Source organism: Camelus bactrianus, chromosome 35 (genome assembly GCF_048773025.1).
Source record: "Camelus bactrianus isolate YW-2024 breed Bactrian camel chromosome 35, ASM4877302v1, whole genome shotgun sequence".
NCBI classification, from domain to species: domain Eukaryota; kingdom Metazoa; phylum Chordata; class Mammalia; order Artiodactyla; family Camelidae; genus Camelus; species Camelus bactrianus.
Genome location: NC_133573.1, coordinates 9,565,257 through 9,585,610, shown reverse-complemented (window position 1 = coordinate 9,585,610; position 20,354 = coordinate 9,565,257). Strand labels below are relative to the sequence as shown.

The 20,354-nt window shown below is 42.5% G+C and overlaps 1 protein-coding gene across 3 annotated transcripts in view; it reads left to right on the top strand.

The window, feature by feature from the left end:
• The first annotated feature begins 492 nt into the window (after positions 1-492).
• The window catches only part of OPTN (optineurin), a 38,979-nt gene continuing 19,117 nt past the window's right edge, over positions 493-20,354 (top strand). The window contains exons 1-7 of one of the 3 annotated variants that reach the window (XM_074358202.1): positions 494-682; positions 6,045-6,089; positions 6,768-6,944; positions 7,599-7,801; positions 13,287-13,469; positions 15,721-15,794; positions 17,591-17,725. In XM_074358202.1, coding sequence (XP_074214303.1) covers positions 6,779-6,944; positions 7,599-7,801; positions 13,287-13,469; positions 15,721-15,794; positions 17,591-17,725 — 761 coding nt within the window. In that variant the 5' untranslated portion in view covers positions 494-682; positions 6,045-6,089; positions 6,768-6,778. Of the gene's footprint in view, positions 683-6,044; positions 6,090-6,767; positions 6,945-7,598; positions 7,802-13,286; positions 13,470-15,720; positions 15,795-17,590; positions 17,726-20,354 lie in introns of all 3 variants that reach the window. The other 2 variants (XM_074358203.1, XM_074358201.1) reach the window with 2 other exon arrangements.

Here is a 20,354-nt window from a genome sequence, read left to right as displayed (position 1 = left end):
CCGCATGTCAACGGTTGGTCTGTTCCCCAGGAACGAGAGGCCCAAAAGCATCCTGCAGGCTTTATGTTTTTAATTAAAGGTCTATTTTAAGGGCAAAATCGGGTGCAAAGGCGCGCATGCTCAGGTTTCTAGCTGTAAGGTCTTTAACAGAGTTAGAGGGCTGGCTTCAAAGATGCCTTGAACAACTCCCCTCTTTCCATGGGGCGCAGCGACCCCTATAGCTCTGGACTCCTTGCGGACCCCGCAGCGGGGAAGACCGAGTCGTCACATTTCATTTAATTAATAATTTATTTTAATTAACACCGTACGTCACGGTTGTCACACTGATCCCTTTGTGCAACCCGCATTAACCCACCTGCCGGCCTTGAAGCTGCCTGAGCAGCCGGCTTGGGAGGCTGTGGGCGGGGCAAGAGAGCTGAGGGGCGGGGCCTGAGGGGACGGGGCCTCGGAGGGCGGGGCGCGGGAAATTCCCCAGTGGAGGTGGGGAGGCCAGTCAGCTGTGCAGCGCTGGGCGGGGTCGCGTGGCAGCGCGTCGGCCCAAGGCTCCCGAGCTGCAACCGCCGCCGCCCCCACCCCCCGCCGGTCCCCTGATAGGAGTCTGCATCCGGATCCGGAGCCTTATCCCAGGGGCACGATGCCGAGGAAGCAGTGACCCCGAAGGAGGCCGAAGCCTGGGCGCCGGGTGAGCGGGGACAGGGGGCGGGAAGGGGCTCGGCGAGGCGGGTGACTCCCTGTCCGTCCTGGAAGCTATTCCCGCAGCTCGCTTCCCTGCGACCCGGAGCCAGTAGAGGTGGGGGTGGGGGGGTCTGGGGGATGGCGGCGCTGGGAGGGTTTCCAGGACCCGACGGATCCTGACCCTGTGCGAGAGGGCAGCGCGGGCGTCCATCCCAAAGCGCCCTTCCCCCTTTTTTACCCGCCTGGCTGGCGGCAGGTGACTTCCTTTGTAGGTTAAGGGTGCCAACCTCCCGCCGGTCGGGAATGATTATATATCCAGTTCCTCACCAAACGGGAAGTGGTTAAGGGCACACTTTTGAAAGGCGTAAAAACTACTCTCGCTTTATGAGACTGCCCGGGACACTAAAGAACTGGTTACTGCTCTGAGGTGGTGGGATTACCGAACAGCCGAAAGGAATCTTCATAAACCGTTGTGTCTAGGAGAGCATGTGTGTGTGTATATTTAGATACATACATAGAGAGTATGAATATTTGATGAGGCTGAGAACCTCAAAGGAATTGTTTGTGTTGTCGGTAATGTGTTAAGCTGGAGGCAGTAAACATCTTAAGAGAAAGTGAAACCTAGGTTCGTCCACCTGGAAAACTGTATAGAAATACATGCCACAGAACTGTTTAAGGATGAGATGGAAAATGAGACTTAGAACATCAAAGGCCTTGAATGTGGTTAAACAAGAAGAACCATTGCCCCTTTCTCTTTGCGTGAGGAAGAAAGAGCTGGAGGCCCTGGCCAGTCCCCACCCCTATCCTGGGACATGCCCAGTCTGTAGTGGGCTGGAGAGGTTCAGTCGCCGTGGCCAGTCCAGGGACTGCCCGGTAATGGACTGGGCAAGAGGAGTTTCAGTGTAGCCAGGAGCAAGAGGACAGTGATTAGAGAGTCTTCCAGGTGATGGGTCAGTTTTTCTATTTATGTATTGTGTACAACATTAGGAAAGTGGGGTTTGTTGGGTTTTTCCGAGTAACTGACCTCTAGCTGCATATTATGCTATGGAATCCAACTAAACTCTCCAAAACAAAACAAAACTTTACTCCTGAAAGGAATTAGTCACTGTATTACCTTCCTGTGGAATCCACACCCTTAGGTAGAGGCACATCTCTGTGTATTGAAAATAAAATGTATTTCATTCAGAAAGGAAAAAAGATTATATTAAAAGTTCTCATTGTTTTCACTTTGATATGTGTATGTGGATTGAGTAATGGAATATATGTTATGAAATGATATCCAGATGTCTTTGTAGAGATATTTTTAAAATAGTACTAATTTTCAAAGTAAGTCTTAAAAGTTGAGTTCAAAATCTGGAAATAAGTCCCACAGAACTATAGGAAAAACATATACTAGCATGTCAGGTTTGTCATCTACAAAGCAGAAAGTGTTTTACAAATGTAAGACTTTAAAGTACCTTGTTACACTGTATTTTCATTTCATTTCAACAGACATTTACTGAGCCCTGTTCTTGGTGTGCCAGTCTCTAGAAAGAAATAGAATAGAGACCCTCACTTAGGTTTGATGGGAGGATAGACTGGCCTGGGATGATTACGGTACTTTGCAGAACAGGACTAAGGAGGTGAGACACAAAGTGCCACTGAGTGCTCAGAGGAAGGAACAGGTCATTTTACACAGGACATCTATTTGAGCTGGACATTAAACTGCCCAGTAGGTGTTTGCCAGGGAACAAGTGGGTCATAGCATCTCAGGAGGGTCGAAAAGCAAAGGAAGGCAGGGAACTGTGAGCTATTTAATGTGCCTCAGGGCTGAGTGGCATGGTGACAGGAGATGATATGAGTGGCTAAATGGGGGCTGGACTCTGAAAGGCCGTGTTTGTCTTGCTCGGGAGCTGGAACTCTGTCTGTATAGGAACGGCTTTAAGCAAGCGGATGCCCTGGTACTAGGAAAGAAACCATGGAGGTCATGGGGCTGCAATGGAAAGAGAGGAGTCAGACCATGGGGGAAACTATGAAAATTCTTCAGTAAGTATTTGTTGAACTCACATGTATGTCAGGTAATGTTCTAGGTGCTAGGGACCCAGCGCTGGACAATACAGGCAAAAATCCTCTGCTCTGTGGAGAACAACACTGCTGTAGTCCAGACAAGACCAGAAGGGCCCCACCTGAACTGGTGGGGATTGAGAGGAGGGGGAAGTAGTGGGACCCGTTAGACTTGGGGGGAAGAGGAAACAGGAAGAATCAAGCATAATTCCCAGGTGCCTGCCTTGGGTGATAAGAGTTAAATCTGTTTCCATATTCTGGATATTAGCAGTTACAAAGTCCAACTACCATTTCTGGCATTAAAAGACAGGGTTTCTTTTACCTCCTTAACAGGATATACACTTTACTTCTGTTTCCAGAGTGATGATGAGCTTAGCTGGTGCAATCTTGGAATCTTCCTCAGTCCCCTTGAAAACCCAGACTAGAATTTGCCAATAGCCAACTATTGTGTCTGATCAGGTCTTCACTGTTTAAAACTAATTATCCATGGGGGGTTGAACTTACGAATACTTAATCAGCAAATTTGGCGACTCAGCCACCCTAGGGTAAGGGCCTGCCTTTGTTCCATGTTACTCCTGCTGGTCCAATTTCCAGTGGGTGGAGGTCCCTTTCAGGCAGATTTCTGTTTGATACAAAATGACTTTCTGGCAGTAAGAACTGTCCTGTGACAGAACCGGTGGTTGCCTGCTAAGGTCATGTGCTCATTTTCTCTGTCACTGAGGTCATTCAAGCCTGGTCTGTAAGACCATCTACCACGGAAATTAGACATTCTTGCACTGAATAAGAAGATGTGCTGGATCATTTTTAAGACCAACTCAGGAATGAGACTGAAGCTCATGACTATGAAGTCAAGTCACTGCTATGATTACTTGACTTCTACAATTAAGAAGGATAATTGTAATCAGGAATTCAAATAGCAGATCCGAGGATAAAATCTAGATTTTGCTTTTGCTAGTCCACCCTTTCGGGTAGTTCCCATTCTTCCTCGTTGGTGAAATCTTGACAAATCCTGTGCTAAATAAATTCACCCTTCTGTCGGTCAAAAATATCTTTGCTTAGAAATGATGCATTTCAGATCTAGATTGATTGGATTTTTATGAGAAATCCTGTTATTAGATAGAAACTTGGAGTAAATGGCTTAGTTCCAGTTTCTGTAACCTTTGAAGATGTGTGCAAGGCTTTATAATGCATCTCTGTGTTTCTCAATTGAAAATGGGTCAAGGTAATGCTAAGAATTTAGAGAACTCAGCTTTTCTCTAATGGGCATTCTACCAGTAGACACCTCATATATGCACTGAACTGTGATAGCTCCTAATGACACCCCCCTCAAATAATCTAAAATCGTAAGATGCGCTTAGAGTCACCAAAAATCAATTAAATTGCTTTTCGTAAAAGTTTGGCTTATAGTATTTATGTGCTTATGTTTGGCATTTATGCTTTTTATTTACTATGGCATTTGAATTACCAAATAATTTTTCCTGAAAATGCTGCATAACAAAGAGTCCACTCTAACTGGGACGGGCATGGGTATCAGTGAGAGAGAGCAGCATGGCCATGAAGGCACTGAGGCGGATGTGGTGAACAGTCGAGGCTGGACTGTGATCTTCCTAGAATCTTAAGAATAATTTTCACAGAGCTTCTGAGCTGAAAGCAACCATAATGATCACCATTTGCTAGGCAAGTCAGTAAATCATCACCAGAGGTCAGGTGAGTTCTCAAGGTCACACATCTGGCTAGTGGCACCCAGTTTATTTTTCTACTATCTCCCTTAGGATAACCCTGCTTTTTTTTTTTTTTTTCTCATGTCCTTATAAATTCTGGGCAACTGGAAAAAGTTGATAACTAGAACCAGTTTTAACTGTTATGGTTGTGCCTCAAGTGTGGGTGGAGATATAAGGGAAAGTCAAGGAGGAAAAATACCTGAAGGGACTATCTCCTCTCCCCTCCCCGTCACCTCTCCTCTCCCCCTTACCTCACCCGTCCCCTCCCGTCTCTTCTCTCCCCCTCCTCTCCTTATGTCCCTTTCCTCTCTCTTGGAAAAGCCATTAAGGAGAAATGTGTGCCTATAATAAAATGAAACCAGACACATCTCTAGATATCTGCTTAGATAGTTAAAAAAAAACAAACCTGTTAAATGCTTCCATTTACTTTTGCAAAGCATAGTCTAATCATTGAATACCTGAGGAAATTTAATGTTGACAACTGAATGATACACATTACAAGCATTTTATCTTTGTCTGTGTTATTTAGTAAAAATCCTTTTTTATGAAATGTTAGCTCCAACATCATAACTGTGCAAAAATGAGTTTAACGGAAAGCCAGAAACTGATTTTATTCAAATTATTTTATCCAAATTATTTTATAGGGGAAAACAAAAGCAGTCTATTCTGGTCACCTAACGCGAAGAGGTGACACACTTCGCCCTGTACCTCAGCTGCTCTAGAGATGTCACACAGGCCGCAGTGCCAGGGGCGGGGGCGTTGGGCTGACAGGAGGACAAGTACTTTCAGACCAAGAGCAGGTCGCCAGGCTGTGGGTTCCAGGAGGCCTCCAGAGAGCCCAGGGATTGCATGCTGTCGGAATGGGGGGTGCTCTGCACTCCCAGGGACTGGTGTGTTGTAATATATGGGCACTAACATATGGTGGCTTCACCAGCTTCTGCCCTAACAGGCACAGGGACTTAAAAATCATAATGGATGCTTCCCTTGTGGTCTCTTAGAGAAACAGCCATTTGTCCTCTGCCCTCCTGGTGGTGGTGGCAGGTTCTACTGGTGTATGTGGGAACTTCTAGGGACAAGGTTCTTTGGACAAAGTGAAAATTCAAGTCAGTAGTAAATTCTTTGCAAGCAATTCATTTACTCTTATTGCTGAGAAGAAATAGGACAAAAAAACATCCTTCTGGTGGCCTTGGTTATTTCTTTAAGATTTTTGATAGTGTGCGATGGCTGAATGGAGTGGAATGTGGACTCTGGGCGAGTTACGTGGGCCAGTCTCCCATGTTCATCTAGGGAGCGCTCACAGGGTTGTGAGGCTGTGACACAGGACAGATCGGAGAGCACTGCGCTCTCCTCATCCTCCAGTGATGGATGCAGTGACTTTGCAGTTCCTCATGAAAAGGCATAATCATCATCTTCGTGAAAAAGAAAATGTGTGCCCGCAGCATTAGATTTCAACGTTTGCCCAGGTGGTAGGCCAGAGAGTAGGACAGTTGGGGTACACCCGTGTATCTTATTTATGGACACATTGACTGCTCTACAAAATAAAGTGGAATGCTTAAACTGCTCTCAGAATAGGCAGCCACTAAGCCAGACCTTCTGTCTTTTCAGTGTGCTTTGCAGAAGTATCGCATATGGAAGCCTAAGTATCCAGTGGTACGTTCACCGTATGACAGGACTGGGTTTGGGAACCATCCTGAATGCTCCATTGAGCTTCTAAGTGACCTTGGATGACCCATAAAGCGTCTGTGAGCTCAGCTCCATCACTCAAATAGCTGTTTAGTTGAGTTTTAGTGAGGATTAGAAACTGACCCTCTGGTGCACTGAATCAGCTCACAATAAGCATCCAAAATATGTCAGTTCTCCATTTCCTATTAGCCAAAAATACAAGAAATAAAATGTGGAGTTTTTTAAATAGTCAATTATTGAGATATGATCCACATTCTATACAATTCACCCAAAATGTGGAGATTTGAGCTTAAAGATTTTCTTGGGAAAATCGATTTAATTTGCCCATATCTACAAATATATCATAGAAACCCTCTTGAACGCCTCACATTAGGATTCCTGGTCATCATATTATACCCATCTCTTCCTGCTCCATCTCCCACATCCTCACTTTATATCCCTTTCTATGCCCTTATACACAGACATACAAACTGAAGCTAGGATGGACCTTTGTTGTTTAAAAGAAAGAATCAAGATTGTTTGAGATATGATGGGAGAGAAAGTCCGCACCTTCTAGGATACTTACCAGTGCCCGCATGTGGGTTTGTGGGACTTGTGGGGACCCCTTGCAGAGGGGGATGTTTCTACTTTGTGGCTTTTCCGTAGAAACTGCTGCCATGTCCCACCAACCACTCAGCTGGCTGACCGAAAAGGGGGACAGCCCCAACGAGACCACAGGAAATGGACCCCCCAATCTGGCTCACCCAAACCTGGACACGTTCACCCCGCATGAGCTACTGCAGCAGATGAGAGAGCTTCTAATCGAGAACCATCAGCTCAAAGGTGAGCGACACCTGGCCCAGGTGTCTCCACTCCCCCTGGGCCTTCGGAACGCCATCCCTTGGTCATAGGCTTGTAGGCGAGCTCCCTTCTCTGCACCTGGTTCCCTGTGGGGAGAAAGAGCATAGAATTGCTTTTAATGCTAAAACTACTCCCACTGTTTACTTTTGGATGCAGGTAGGAATTAAAGTACTGTATGTATCTCAGGGAAATGACATAATGACATTTAGCCCATTTAAAAGGAAAAAGGAAAAAAGGCTGCTATTCTTACAGAGTCAGTCCTAAATATCACCTTAAGAGAAAGTATTCTAGTATCTCCAGCCATGGCTTTCAGCAGGACCAGTGTTGGAATCCAGGAGTGATGGACCTCAGTCTATCTAGCTGTTCATAGGCATTTTGTTACAATAAATCAGCAAAATCCATTTTATTTTCTTGGACTTTTGAGGACTAGAAATGACATTAGACCTGCTAGTCCTGTCTGGAAGCAGAAACCACTCATCTTGCTACACAGTCTTTCCAGCTGACCCTTGGGCCCAGGCCGAGCTTGGCGTTGTGAGATGCAGAGCTACATGGTGATATGGTCTCCAGGGAGGTCCTGTTCATGACACCAAGTCCAGTCCCCTGGTGTGTGACACTCTCCCTCTGAACCCCATGCAGAAGCCATGAAGCTAAATAATCAAGCTATGAAAGGGCGATTCGAGGAACTTTCAGCCTGGACAGAGAAGCAGAAGGAAAAACGCCTCTTTTTTGAGACCCAGAGCAAAGAAGCCAAAGAGCACCTAACAGCTCTGAGTCGTGAAAATGAAAAACTGAAGCAAGAACTTGGAAAGCTAAAAGAGAAAACAGAAAGGTCCTTCCAGGTGAGCAGACCGATCAGTCGTGGTTTTATTCTGTTAATATGTGTAGTGGGATCTTAACTTGTCTAGACGTCTAGATCAAAACCGTTCATAGTTCAGACTAGATGGATGTTATGCATTATCTTCAAAGAAGAGTTCTTGATGAGAAGATTGGTTGCAATTTTTTTTTAAGTACAGTCAGTTACAATGTGTCAATTTCTAGTGCACAGCACAGTGTCCCAATTATGCATGTATGTACATCTATTCATTTTCATATTCTTTTTCATTAAAGGTTATTACAAGATACTGAATATAGTTCCCTGTGCTATGCAGAAGAAACTTGTTTTTTTAAATCTATTTTTATATATAGTGGCTAACATTTGCAAATCTCAAACTCCCAAATTTATCCCTTCCCACCTCCTTTTCCTGGTAACCATAAGATTGTTTACTATGTCTGTGAGTCTGTTTCTGTTTTATAGATGAGTTCATAGTGTCCTTTTTTTCTCTTTTTTTTAAGATTCCACATATGAGTGATGTTATATGATACTTTTCTTTCTCTTTCTGGCTTAGTTCACTTAGAATGTTGATCTCTGGGTCCATCCATGTTGCTGCAAATGGCATTATTTTATTCTTTTTATGGCTGAGTAGTATTCCGTTGTATAAATGTACCACAGCTTCTTTATCCAGTCGTCTGTCAACGGACATTTAGGTTGCTTCAGTGTCTTGGCTATTGTATATAGTGCTGCTGTGAACATTGAGGGAGATTGGCTACAACTTTAAGGGTGATATATAAGCTCTGATGGAGGAAAGAAATGTGAAAAGCTTTGACCATGTTGATTAGAGTCAAAAGAGTGTTATGGTTTAAATCAATATTTTGGATTCATTATTGATAGTATGGAAGGACCTCTACCTCGAACCATCCAAGTGTTAGTTTTTAGTTTATGTCTTTGATATAGAATTGCATTTAAAGAATCTGTTACTCAGAATTTTCTCGTATCGACTTTGTCCTTTCTCTCAGTCTAAAATAGATTCCTTACTTTATGCTTTACATTTACTTTTTGAAAATGGTTTGACAACTGTCATGTTGTGACATGAGGCTATAGGATTGCCACATTTCCACTGACCCAGAGAACCTGAGAAATGTGCTCACACCTGAGAATGGGTATCAGTGATGTTACTGAAAAAGCAAATCAGAGCACATTTGAATCCTCTGCTCATAGGTTAAGGCTTACTGGGTATTTGTTTAGATGAACATCTGAGGTTCATTTTCTTCCAAACCTAGAAGTTAACAGCTTTAGGGAGGATGGAGCACTGAGTTGATTCTTGGATAGCAGTGATTTTTCTTTATTTTTTATTTGGCTTACAATATTCTGTTAGTTTCAGGTGTACAGCAGAGTGATTCAGATATATATATATATATATATATATATTCAGATATATATATATATATACTTTTTTCAGATTATTTTCCATTATTGGTTATTGTAGGATATTGAGTATAGTTCCCTGTGCTCTACAGTAAATCCTTGGTGCTTCTCTATTTTATGTATGGTGGTTTGTATCTGTTAATCCCATACTCCTAATTTATCCCTCCCCTCTTCAGTGATTTTTCTTGAGACTTTACCTTGAGCTTTGTCGATGACGAATTTCTTAAATGGGTAAAGAATACAAGCAAAGAAATAAAATGGAAAGAAAATTATGAAAAGGGGATAATAGAATAATCTAAGGAATTAAAAGTTGTTTAGAAAAAAATCATAGCTTATATCAAGCATCTTACTCCAACTCCTGCTCATGGGACAGTGAAAACATTCTGCTTTAATAAATTTGTGTTTGTATTGGAAATGTTTCACTGTTGATAAGATTTGTCACATCTGAGGCTTCAACTTGTCTTACAGTTCAAAGAGCATTAAGCTACTTCTTTGAGGGAAACCTCTCATTGTCTAAATATTCTTGGGGTAGAATACTTGAAGAAATGACCATCTGGGGTATATGAGTAATTTTCTGCTCTCTGGAAGAAGACATCTTAATTGTTTTCCTCTCTTGGCTTTTGGGATATGTGGGCTCACAGTTGGCTTCAGCCTGCTGGGGCCTACCACACTGAAGCCAAACTTCCAGAAGCAGTTCATCTGTCTGAGATAGTCTACCTGGAGGTCTTCTTAAAAGGTCCCAGAATTGGAAGAAGTTGAGATTAGAAGCTGGAGCTCTGGACAGCTTCTCTCAATGCAGGGGATCAGCTGAAGCAAGTTACAAGCAGGACTCAGAAATGAGTCATTGGGACAAAGAGACACTCAGGACTCTTAAAAACCATTGGTCATTGTGGGTTCATCACCAGTCATGGGTTCTGGCTGGCAGAAGTCCCACTGAGACAGAATGAATTACTTGAGACTCTGTGGAAAAAGTCAAGAGAGCAAGAGGGAGTCGGGAGCCAACTCCACGAACCTCTCAAATGCTCCCACATTTATTGTGTACAATCAAAGAAGAAATCACTAACAGTTGTGTGATGGAATGCAGGAATTTAGGGAAAGACAGGGTGGGATCGAGATTGTAGAGTCTGGCTCAAGGTCAGAAGACCCTTTATGTTTTGGTAAGTCATGTTCGCGTTGGCACCAGTGAGCCTTACAGCTTATCAGGGCGGAATGTATGAGAAGCAGCTGCTTAACAACACTTTTCTTGGACTCAGGTGGCTGTGCCTGTCTTAGGTTGCCCCCCTCAGGGGATCTTACCCGTAATTGGCTAACCAGCCTTCTCACCTCTGAGTTTGAAGCTTTTTATAACTTGTTTACCATTCCGGCCCAAGACTCATTCCTTTGGTCCCACAGTCGGGGGCCTACAGTTTACCTTTAGGAAAGTCATGGGAAGAAGGGAGTAAGATACATCCTTATAGATATGTTAGAGCAGACCAAGAGACCAGCCAGTTCCTTGCTTTGGGGATAGAAGACTATCTAACAGCAGGCACGCCCAGCATTTATAGCTGAGGGCTTGAGTCATTGCTTTGCAACAGCAGAGTGCTATCCAAAACCTCAACTATGCAAGCAAGGCAGTTACTAAGGACATTTGCTCTTCTTTAAGGAGACAAGCGGCTGGGGTCTGTTATAATTTGTTAACCCAATCTTGGGCTCCCACAGGTCATCAGCTTTCTCCCCACAAACTGCCTCCCAGGCCCACCGCTTGCCTCTCTGGCTCTTTTCTAATTTTTGTTTCATGTACAACTTGTGGTGATTTTTAAAGTTTAGGCCCTCATCTTCCTGATTTACTAAGGCTCTCAAGGCCTCAGATTTTCCTCTCTCATGCTGGCGCCTCTTTGCTGCTTCTTCTGCAAGGACTCCCCCAAGCCACAAGGGCCTCATGCGTGTTCTGCGCCACACAAGGGAAGAGAAGGGGGAATCTCCTTAGGAGATCTGCCTTCTGATCCCCAGGGTGAGGCCGAGGCATGTTCTGTCCTGATTTCACTGCACTGTACATCATGATCTCTGAAGAGTACTTTTTAACTTTTAACTACAGATTGCTAGGTGAAGGTCGTTAGAAAGACTTATTTTTGGATTACAGAGTGGCATGTCAGCCTGAGCACATTTCCAGGACAGCCAGGCACAAAGACAGAGAAATTGTTGTTTCACAAAAGCCAATCAATTTTAAGTGCACAAAGTGATGAAAGACATAATAAGTAATGGAATTGGACTTGAGAAGAAACCCTGGGAGTTTAGTCCAGGAAGGCAGTGGGCAGAGCCTTAACAGAGCAATGGAGAGAAATTTAAAGTGTCACACCTCACAAGGTGTTTTATAGCCAAATAAGTAGATCCACAATTTCCCACGGATGATAAGAGAGCCTCACAATTGTAAAAAAGAATTAACACGATAGCTGAGATTCTGGAGTCATGGCCTTATATCCCTGATCCTCAGACACTTATTTAAAACTCTATTTCCTTCCTTTGTGCCAAGGTGGTTTTTAAAAACCTGTTCTGCACAGCGTCCTCAGGGAGGTCGAGAGGGTGGATATGAAGATTCCTAACAAGAAATCTGACAGTCTTGCCCTTACCTGCTGCTTTCTGGTTCCAGGCTAGGCAGTGCCTTTCCCTTTAAGTCTTCAAATGTATGTTTCTTTGCTCTGAGTCATTCCCAGGAGAGACAGCACAGGCTTTGCACCTTTCCTTGCACACTTAACTCTTCAGTTTTACAATGAGTTGCTTTTTTTCTAAAGCCTGTGGGAGTTTCCTAGCAAGGGAATGCTCCAGATAAAGGCAGAGTCCAATCCCACTGGGGTGAGGGGCACGTCCATGCTGCAAGTTACTACCTACCCCTCACCTTTGCATACTTCCTGCACTAGCTGGCTTATGGTCATGGTCCATACACATGCCTTTCTGATAATTTTTTGATCCTGCTGTGAGCCTTTGGGCCTGTGCACTGTTCATGAGGAAATCTACAGGGTGTGGGTGTGTGAATTTTCTGTGTGTTGCAATCCTCTGATATCTCAAGTGTACATATTTCTGGTGGCACCTTGTCCATGAGAGCAGTGAGGGGAGAAATCAGAGGGGCCGAGAAGGGCACAGCTGGAAGAGACCAGAAGAGATCATGTGGTATCATGTCTTTCTTTCTGACCCAAGATAACTGAAGCCAAGACATTCAGTGAATCTTCACAAGGCGACACAGGCACTGATTAGCAGTGAGAGCTAGACTCTCCCTTCTCCCAAGTGAAAACCCCACATGGAAACAGGCGCTTTCTCACATGTCTTTGTTCCACGTAGTAACTGCAACAGGATGGACACAACGTGACATTAGGGAAATATTACTGTTTTCGTCTTTGTCTTTCAGTTTTCAGTTTTATTAGGTAGAATTGTTATAATTTGACTGTACATACACAATGTATTGCATATAAATAGAGAAATATTAATATTTATTTAGGCCGAACTTTAATTTTTCCACTTTTAGTACCAGCCTCTGAATTTTCAGTTTTCTTATTTCTCACCGGACTTATTTTCTGGCCATTTGAAAACACCAACATAGAGTATTGTGGCAACCAGACTATGCCTGGGAGAATTTCAGACATTTCGTTGTGTTTTGCCATTACTATACAGTCATGCCCTTGGTGCTCTGGCTTCTAAGCAGACATGCCAAGTGTGGGGAGGCTAGGAGTGAGTATGCATTTGTAGGGAGAAGGAAAAGGCAAGAGGTTGAGTTGTGGCAGCTGTTTGTCCTTCTTTTCTGGAATTTTTGACTACAGCTTACAAGTGGACCATTGCCAAAGTCTGTTTGGTTATTTTCTTATCAGATTATTTCAACATGATGAGGAAGCCTTTCTTGTCATGAGGTTATTTTAATTTTCTGTTATTTGCATACAATAAAATAATGTAAAATTTTCCAGTTTAAATGGTATGTCAAAATCGATTGCCAAGGAAAAGCTAGAATTCCCTACTGTAAAGCATAGCTTTCTTGCCAGTGGGTGTGGGGACACTCGAGCTTGATGGCCGAGTCCTTAGTTTGACTCATTAATTACTTTGCTCCTCATCCTTTCCAGGACCTCTCTGGGGACCCCAGGGTCCCCAGAGCAGAAGCAGAACAGGAAGCAGAACAGCTGAAGGCCCAGGTGACACGCCTTCAGGCTGAAAAGGCAGATCTGCTGGGCATCGTGTCTGAATTACAGCTCAAGCTGAGCTCAGACGGCCCTTCTGAAGACTCCTTTGTTGAAATCGGAATGGCTGTGAGTGTGGTGGTTTTGCTTTTTTCCTTTTAATTGCATTATACTCAGTTTACCGTGTTGTGTCAATCTCTGGTGCCCGGCACATGTTTTCAGTCACACGTGAATATACATATACTCGTTTGCATATTCTTTTTCACCGTGAGCTATTAGAAGATCTTGACTCTGTTTTCCCTGTGCTGTACAGTATAGACTTGTCTATCTATTCTATACCTCCCTGTCAGTATCCATAAATCTCGAACTCCCAGTCTGTCCCTTCCCATCCCCTCCCCCTGGTGGTTTTGGTTTTGTTTTAAGCAAGTTACAAACCTCACCTGGACAATTCAGGATATCGCTATTTCCTTTTGACACAAGGAAGCCAAATAGTGGGGACATTTCAGCACAGCCAACATAGATGTATAACAGACTGCTTATGGTTATCAGAGCTGAAATGGAAAATACTGATTACCTTTTATGACCAAAGAGATAATCCTTTTCCCCCCTAATTTGTCCTGACAAATTTATGTGACTGACCTAAAAAAAAAAGAAAAGAAAAGAAAAGAAAAAAGGCATAAACTTTTTCAGCCTAGGTCTTAAAGCTGTGTTTAGCATTTCACTTAGGTAAGCAGAATTGTGATCAGATATAGTAAAATCAAGTGGCTTTAAAACACATTCATAATAGAATCCTCTTTTCAAATAAAGTCTTAGGAGGAACCTTGGTGTATTAAAAAGTAAGAAGTGGAGAAAAAGATCAGAGCTGGTTGTAGCCCAAAGGAATGCCCTGGCTTCTCCTTCCCCTCTGAGAGCAGCTGCCGGGCAACCTCCAAGAACAGAGTCAGAAGCTGGTGTTATTAAATTGGCATTTACGCGCGACCCCAAATGAAGTGAGCTGGGCGAGGTGGCACGTGCCCGCCCGTTCCTGATGTGAAGCAGCTATCGGGCAGGTGGCTGGTGTCTGGGCGGTCCGGCTAAAGAGCAGAGCAGGCAGATGAAGCCCAGAGAGAGCTCTCCTTCTCTGCTACTAAAAAAAAATTGAATACAGAGTGAGGGAGACGAGCACAGGAGGATAAAATCCCCCCCAGTACACACAGTCATTCCAGCTTTGTCAGAGTACACGTCTGCTACAGGAAGAGAGATTGTGTCTTTGAAAGAGAAAACTGGGCCGTGGAGATAAGTGGGGCTGGGGTGGGGTGAGGAGCACCATGCACAAAGCTGAACTACAGGGTGTGTCTGAAATATTAGTGTGTGCCTTTCTTTACTTCCTCCTTCATTCACTGCGCTAAAGATTAACAGATTTAGCAAATGGCTCTTAATGACCTTACCACCCGTGCCCCTCATCAATTTGTAAATTTTAAGTTAATAGTGACTGAAGTCAAGAGAAGTAAAATGCTAACCGGAAAGTACACCATGTCAGAGTACTCCTTCTGCAAATGACCAAAGATTATGAAAACACAACATTGATCAGAGAGCTTTAATCTTCTGCAAATAACTGATAAAATTCAGGAAGCCCAAGGAGCTTATCAGAAGTTCCTAATGAGGCTTCTTTAGGGTGTGTGGTTAGCATAACATTCTCCCTCAGTGATGAGCGATAGTTATTTTTAGACTCAACTTGTTTTTCTTGCCCTGCTTCTGTGAATAGGAAAACACTCCCCAAGATTTAGGAACAGTGTGCACACACAAAATTATCTAGAAACATCTTTGTGTATTTTTGGAAGATCTTTTCATTAGCCCACTGGAATATAAAATGTCTTTCAGATCATTTAAGTGGTTTGAGCCTTACTGTTCCCTAAGTGGCCCAAGATGCTTACGAATTTCTGATAGGAGCCACCTTTGTGCTTTATGAGCCTTGCCCACAGAAAACAGCCCTTTTTTTCAGTGTTGCTTCAGCAAGTCTAGCACTTCGCAGTTTAAAGGACTGTATGAGCAAGGTGTGTGGAATTGTCACTGGCTCTGTGTGACCTTAACTTGGAGAAGGGAACTGCCAAGGAGAGAGAGAAGGAGATAAGCTTTCCTGTGTATGGGTCAGGGTGACTGTGCTGAAGGAGAGACCAACCTCTCGTCTCGCCTGGATATTTATAATCCTGATGGGCGGGCAGGTTGAGGGAAGGGAAATTTCCATTCTGTTTGAGTGACCAAATTTAAACATCTCACGTTTCAATGTTTGATAGGTTTCTTGGGTTGTGAGTCATCAAAATTCTTGATCTTTCTCCTTTTTGATAAAGAATTTATCTTGCAGACATACTATGTTAAATCCCTTTCATGTCTCCTTTTATAGGAGGGAGAAGCAGATGTGGCAACAAAAGAAATCAAGACAATTCCTAGGCCCACAAGAACTGACTCCACTGACACGTATGTGAAGAAGCACTAGAGCCGTCAGAAGACACGCTGGGCAGTCTTGTCACTCTCCCAGCTCGCCACTGGGAGGCCAAACGTGGTGGGCTGAAAAAGCCACTTACTAGCTTATACCAGGACCTTTCAAGAATGTTCGGCTTGAATGCTATTTAATGTTGTAGCCAAAACTGGTGGAGAATGAAGACAATGTTTGGTGCCTTTGTAGGCTAACCCCTCACCGCGCTATTTAGAGGTGTTCATCTCCATCAGATGGGAAGTGGAAACAAACTTGTCCTCAATTAAAAGACCCATGTTTCCTATTTGTTTACCAGTGCAGTCTGACCAGGCTGCCCAGCTGATAGGGTTAGATTTCCATTTTCTCTTCCCTGTTCATTTCCAAGTACAAGCCAAGGTGACTAATACTGGATAATCCGTAACAATGACCGTTGTTGCTCTGGGTGTCAGTGGCTATTTTTTGCAAGTGTCCAGATACCTGAGCTGGGCACTCAAGTAGACTTGTCCCAAGTAGATATTTGGAAGCAGACATCTTACATGGTGGGGGTACCTGGAGAAGGCAGGGGAACTGGGCACCTGAGACTCTTGCAAATAACTCTGACCCAGAATGCTCGTCCTCTGTGAGCAGGTTACTACTGTATAAATCTACTTATAAGAGATATTTATCTGAAAACTTCCCTAAGGATCTCTTCCCTCATAGGCTTTTAATTTTTTTTTCTATAACTTGATGAATGTACTTATAAAACATAAAAATGAGTTTTTTTTTTTTCAATTATGCTCCCAAGCCCTTGTATAAGGGAGAAAATAAAGATTAGATAATATTCTTTCATCCATCAGGGCAGTTGGCAGAAATGAAAGTTATTTCCTTTTTCAGTTAGAAATTCCTCAGCCCCCCCCCCCACCATTGCTTTTTGTAATATATCAAAACACTTTCCTGGAAGTGGTGGGAAGGAAGAAAGCCCTATTTGAAATTTCCAAGCCACTTCCTCTTCATTTATAGCCATGTAAAGACCACTTCCTCTTTTAAACCACACAGCTGTTTTTTAATAACAGCTTCTTTGCCCTGTTGGAAAGTAGTTTAAGGAGTCAGAGATTGATTTAATCCTGGCTCTCTGTTAGATGTGTGAATCTGAGTAGATTACTGAAAGAGTGGCTGCCATTAGCATCAGCATAGTCGCCCAGAATGTTGAGTGACTGCAGTGGTGGTCATGGTTTTCTTTGTCATTGAACCACCTCTTGATTTAATCTGATTTTGAAATCAAGAAAAATACTTGATGTACCAACAATGCCTACATTTCTCTGCTCTCATTATTTGAAACCAAAACCAAAGATGATTTTCTTCTCCTTACCTGAGAACGTGGTGGCTTCTGTCGAGTTAGAGAAAGGCCGGTGGTGTGAACGTCACCACAGGCAGCACAAGTGCGTGTGCCCTTTGTGTGACTGTGGTCCTCTTGGGGCGAGTCCTCTAGGAAAGCTGAGCACCAAAAACCAGGGCTACCCTCTGCTCCACTGTGTCCGTGGGTCCTGTGGTCTGGTGCTGTGGACACAGTGACCATTTGGAAGAAGTGAGCACTTGCAGTGTAAGGCGAGCCTACCTGTCAGTCCCCACTCCTTCCTTGGAAAGCAAGGAAGAGTGTGGCACTGGACATCACCGGGCCATCTGTGCTCAGTCTGTAAATGAGAATTAACTGGAGACTGTTCAGGAAAGCAGTTCCTTGAAATTGGTTCATTATATTCTTAGACTCTGACATTTTTGTTTTCTCATGGAAGCCTTTTAACCTTCATCTGTCCTGATGTAGGAGCAGATCTGCAGAAGGCACCAGGAATTATTTGGAATTTGAGGAATTAACTGTGAGCCAGCTCCTGCTTGGTCTAAGGGAAGGAAACCAGAAGGTGGAGAGACTTGAAATTGCACTCAAGGAAGCCAAAGAAAGGTATGAAATAAGCAATCTGAAATTTGCATACACTGCTTTTATTTAAACAGTTTTATCGAGATATTGAGATGTATTAAGATACCATACAATTCATCCATTTAAAGTGTACATTCCAATTTTTTAAGAAATATTCAGAGTTATGTAGCCTTTACCACATTATAATTTTAGAATGTTTTTCCCCCAAATAAGAAATCCATATCCATTACCACTCGTTCCCCATTCTTCCTAGCAATCTACTTTCTGTCTCATAGACTTATCTTTTCTGCACACTTCATATAAATGGACTCATACAGTATGTGGACTTTTGTGACTGGCTCATTTTATTTACCATCATGCTTTCAAAGTTCATCCATGGTGTAGCACGTATCAGCTCTTCATTCCTTTCTGTTGCCAAATAATACTCCATTGTGTGCCCAGACAACACTTAGTTGATCTGTTCATCATTTGATGAAGTTGGGTTGGTTCCACTTTTTGCCTATTATGAATAATGTCTGCCCTGAACATTCATGCACAATTTTTTGTGTGGAAATGTTCTTCAGATTTGCTGGGTGTATACCTAGGAGGTGAACTGCTAGGTCACATGGTAACTCTGTTTAATACTTTGAGTGATTACCAACTGTTTTCCACAGTGGCTGCACCAGTTTACATTCCAGGCAGCAGTGTATGAGGGTTCCGCTTTCTCCACATCCTTACCAACACTTGTCTTACCTTTTTGATTCTGGCCATCCTGGTGGATGTGAAGTGGCATCTCACTGTGATTTCAACTTTATCTCCTCAATGACTAATAATGTTGAGCACCTTTTCATATTGGCCATTTGTATATCTTCTTCTTTGCCCATTAAAAAAAAAACTGGATTGTCTTTTACTTACTGTGAATTATAAGAGCTCATTAATAGTCTGGAGACAGGTCCTTCATGAGGTATATGATTTGCAAATATTTTCTCCCATTGTGTGGATTATCTTTTCACTTCCTTGTTGGTATCATTTGCAGCACAAAATTTTTTTATTTTGATCTAGTCCAGTTTATCTGTTTGTTTGTTTTTTTGTCACTTGTGCTTCTGGTGTCGTATCTAAGAAACCATTGCCTAACTCATGGTCACAAAGATTCACCCCTGTGTTTTCTCCTAAGAGTTTTATAGTTTTAGCTCTTACATTTATTTAACTCTGTGATCCATTTTGAGTTCATTTTTGTTCACGTTGTGAGGTAAGGGTCCATCTTCATTCTTTTGTATGTAGATATCTAGTTGTCCCAACATGATTTGTTGAAAAGATAATTCTTTCCCTCACTGAATTGTCTTGGCACGCATGGTGTAACTCAGTTGACCATAAATGTAAAGATTAATTCCTAAATGCTCAGTGTTGTTCAGTTGATTTATATGTCTCTCCTTATGCCAATGCTGCACTGTCTTGATTAATTTAGTTTTATAGTAAATTTTGGCATTGGGAAACCTGAGTCCTCCAATTGTGTTCTTTTAAAAGATTGTTTTGGCTATTCTGGGTCCCTTGTTTTTCTATATCAATCTTAGGATAAGTTTGTTAATTTTTGGAAAAAAATCAGTGGGGAATTTGTTAGGAATTGTGCTGAATCTGGGGATTCTGATTTGGGGAGCATTGCCATCTTAATAATAGTAAGTCTTCTGATCCATGAACGTGGATGTCTTCCCATTTACTTAGGTCATCTTTAATTTCTTTCAGTGATGTGTTTTAGTTTTCAGCATACATGTTTTGGGGAAACTGGCCTCACAGAAATGTAGTATACACACAAACACTTCGGGGTAAAGTTTATCTTCCTTGTAGAGCTGTGAAGTCAACGAATTTCTACATGTGAGTGAACTCTTTAGTAGTGCTAAGTGCTAACCATATAAAACATGGGGGAGGTTATGCAGGAGTTTTAAGGTTCCAGTGACTGCAACATTTAATCACAACTATGCAACATTAAATAACAAATAAATGAAATTATATAAACAAATAATATTAAATAATAAATATGCAGCATTTAATCATAAATATGTGTATATAATATATAAATATCTTATGCCTGAGAATTCTCTCAGACATTATAAATGGCTCATTAATTTTAAAATTATAGTGTTATAAGAAGCACTTTGTAACTGAAGCAGTTGAAAATTTTAACTATAAGATCTGTTCTTGTATTGTTGGTTTTTTTAATGAGGGGTAGGTAGTTAGGTTTATTCACTGATTTCTGCTTGGAGGAGGTACTGGGGATTGAACCCAGGACCTCTTGTGCACTAGGCATGTGCTCTACCACTTGAGCTATACCCTTCCCCTAGATCTGTTTTTAAAATATGAAATATAAGTTACTTATTCAGGGCGAGGTTAAGCTGGAAGACACTGGGATTTGTTCAGTGACTTATTTGATAGTCACCTCTTTTCAAAGGTGAAAAAGGTATAATGGCTATAAATTCTGTTTTTATCCCACATAAAATTTACCCCGCTGTCCCTTAGAAAGATTCAGAGAGGAGGCCAGTATCATGTATTCTAATAGAGTAAAAGATCTGCCCTGCCTTTCTGACAAATCCTAAAACAAGTAATAATGCTCAGATGAATAGATAAATAAAAGCATTCCTTTTACACGTTAATTATTACAGCTGATTTCTAAAGGGAGGAT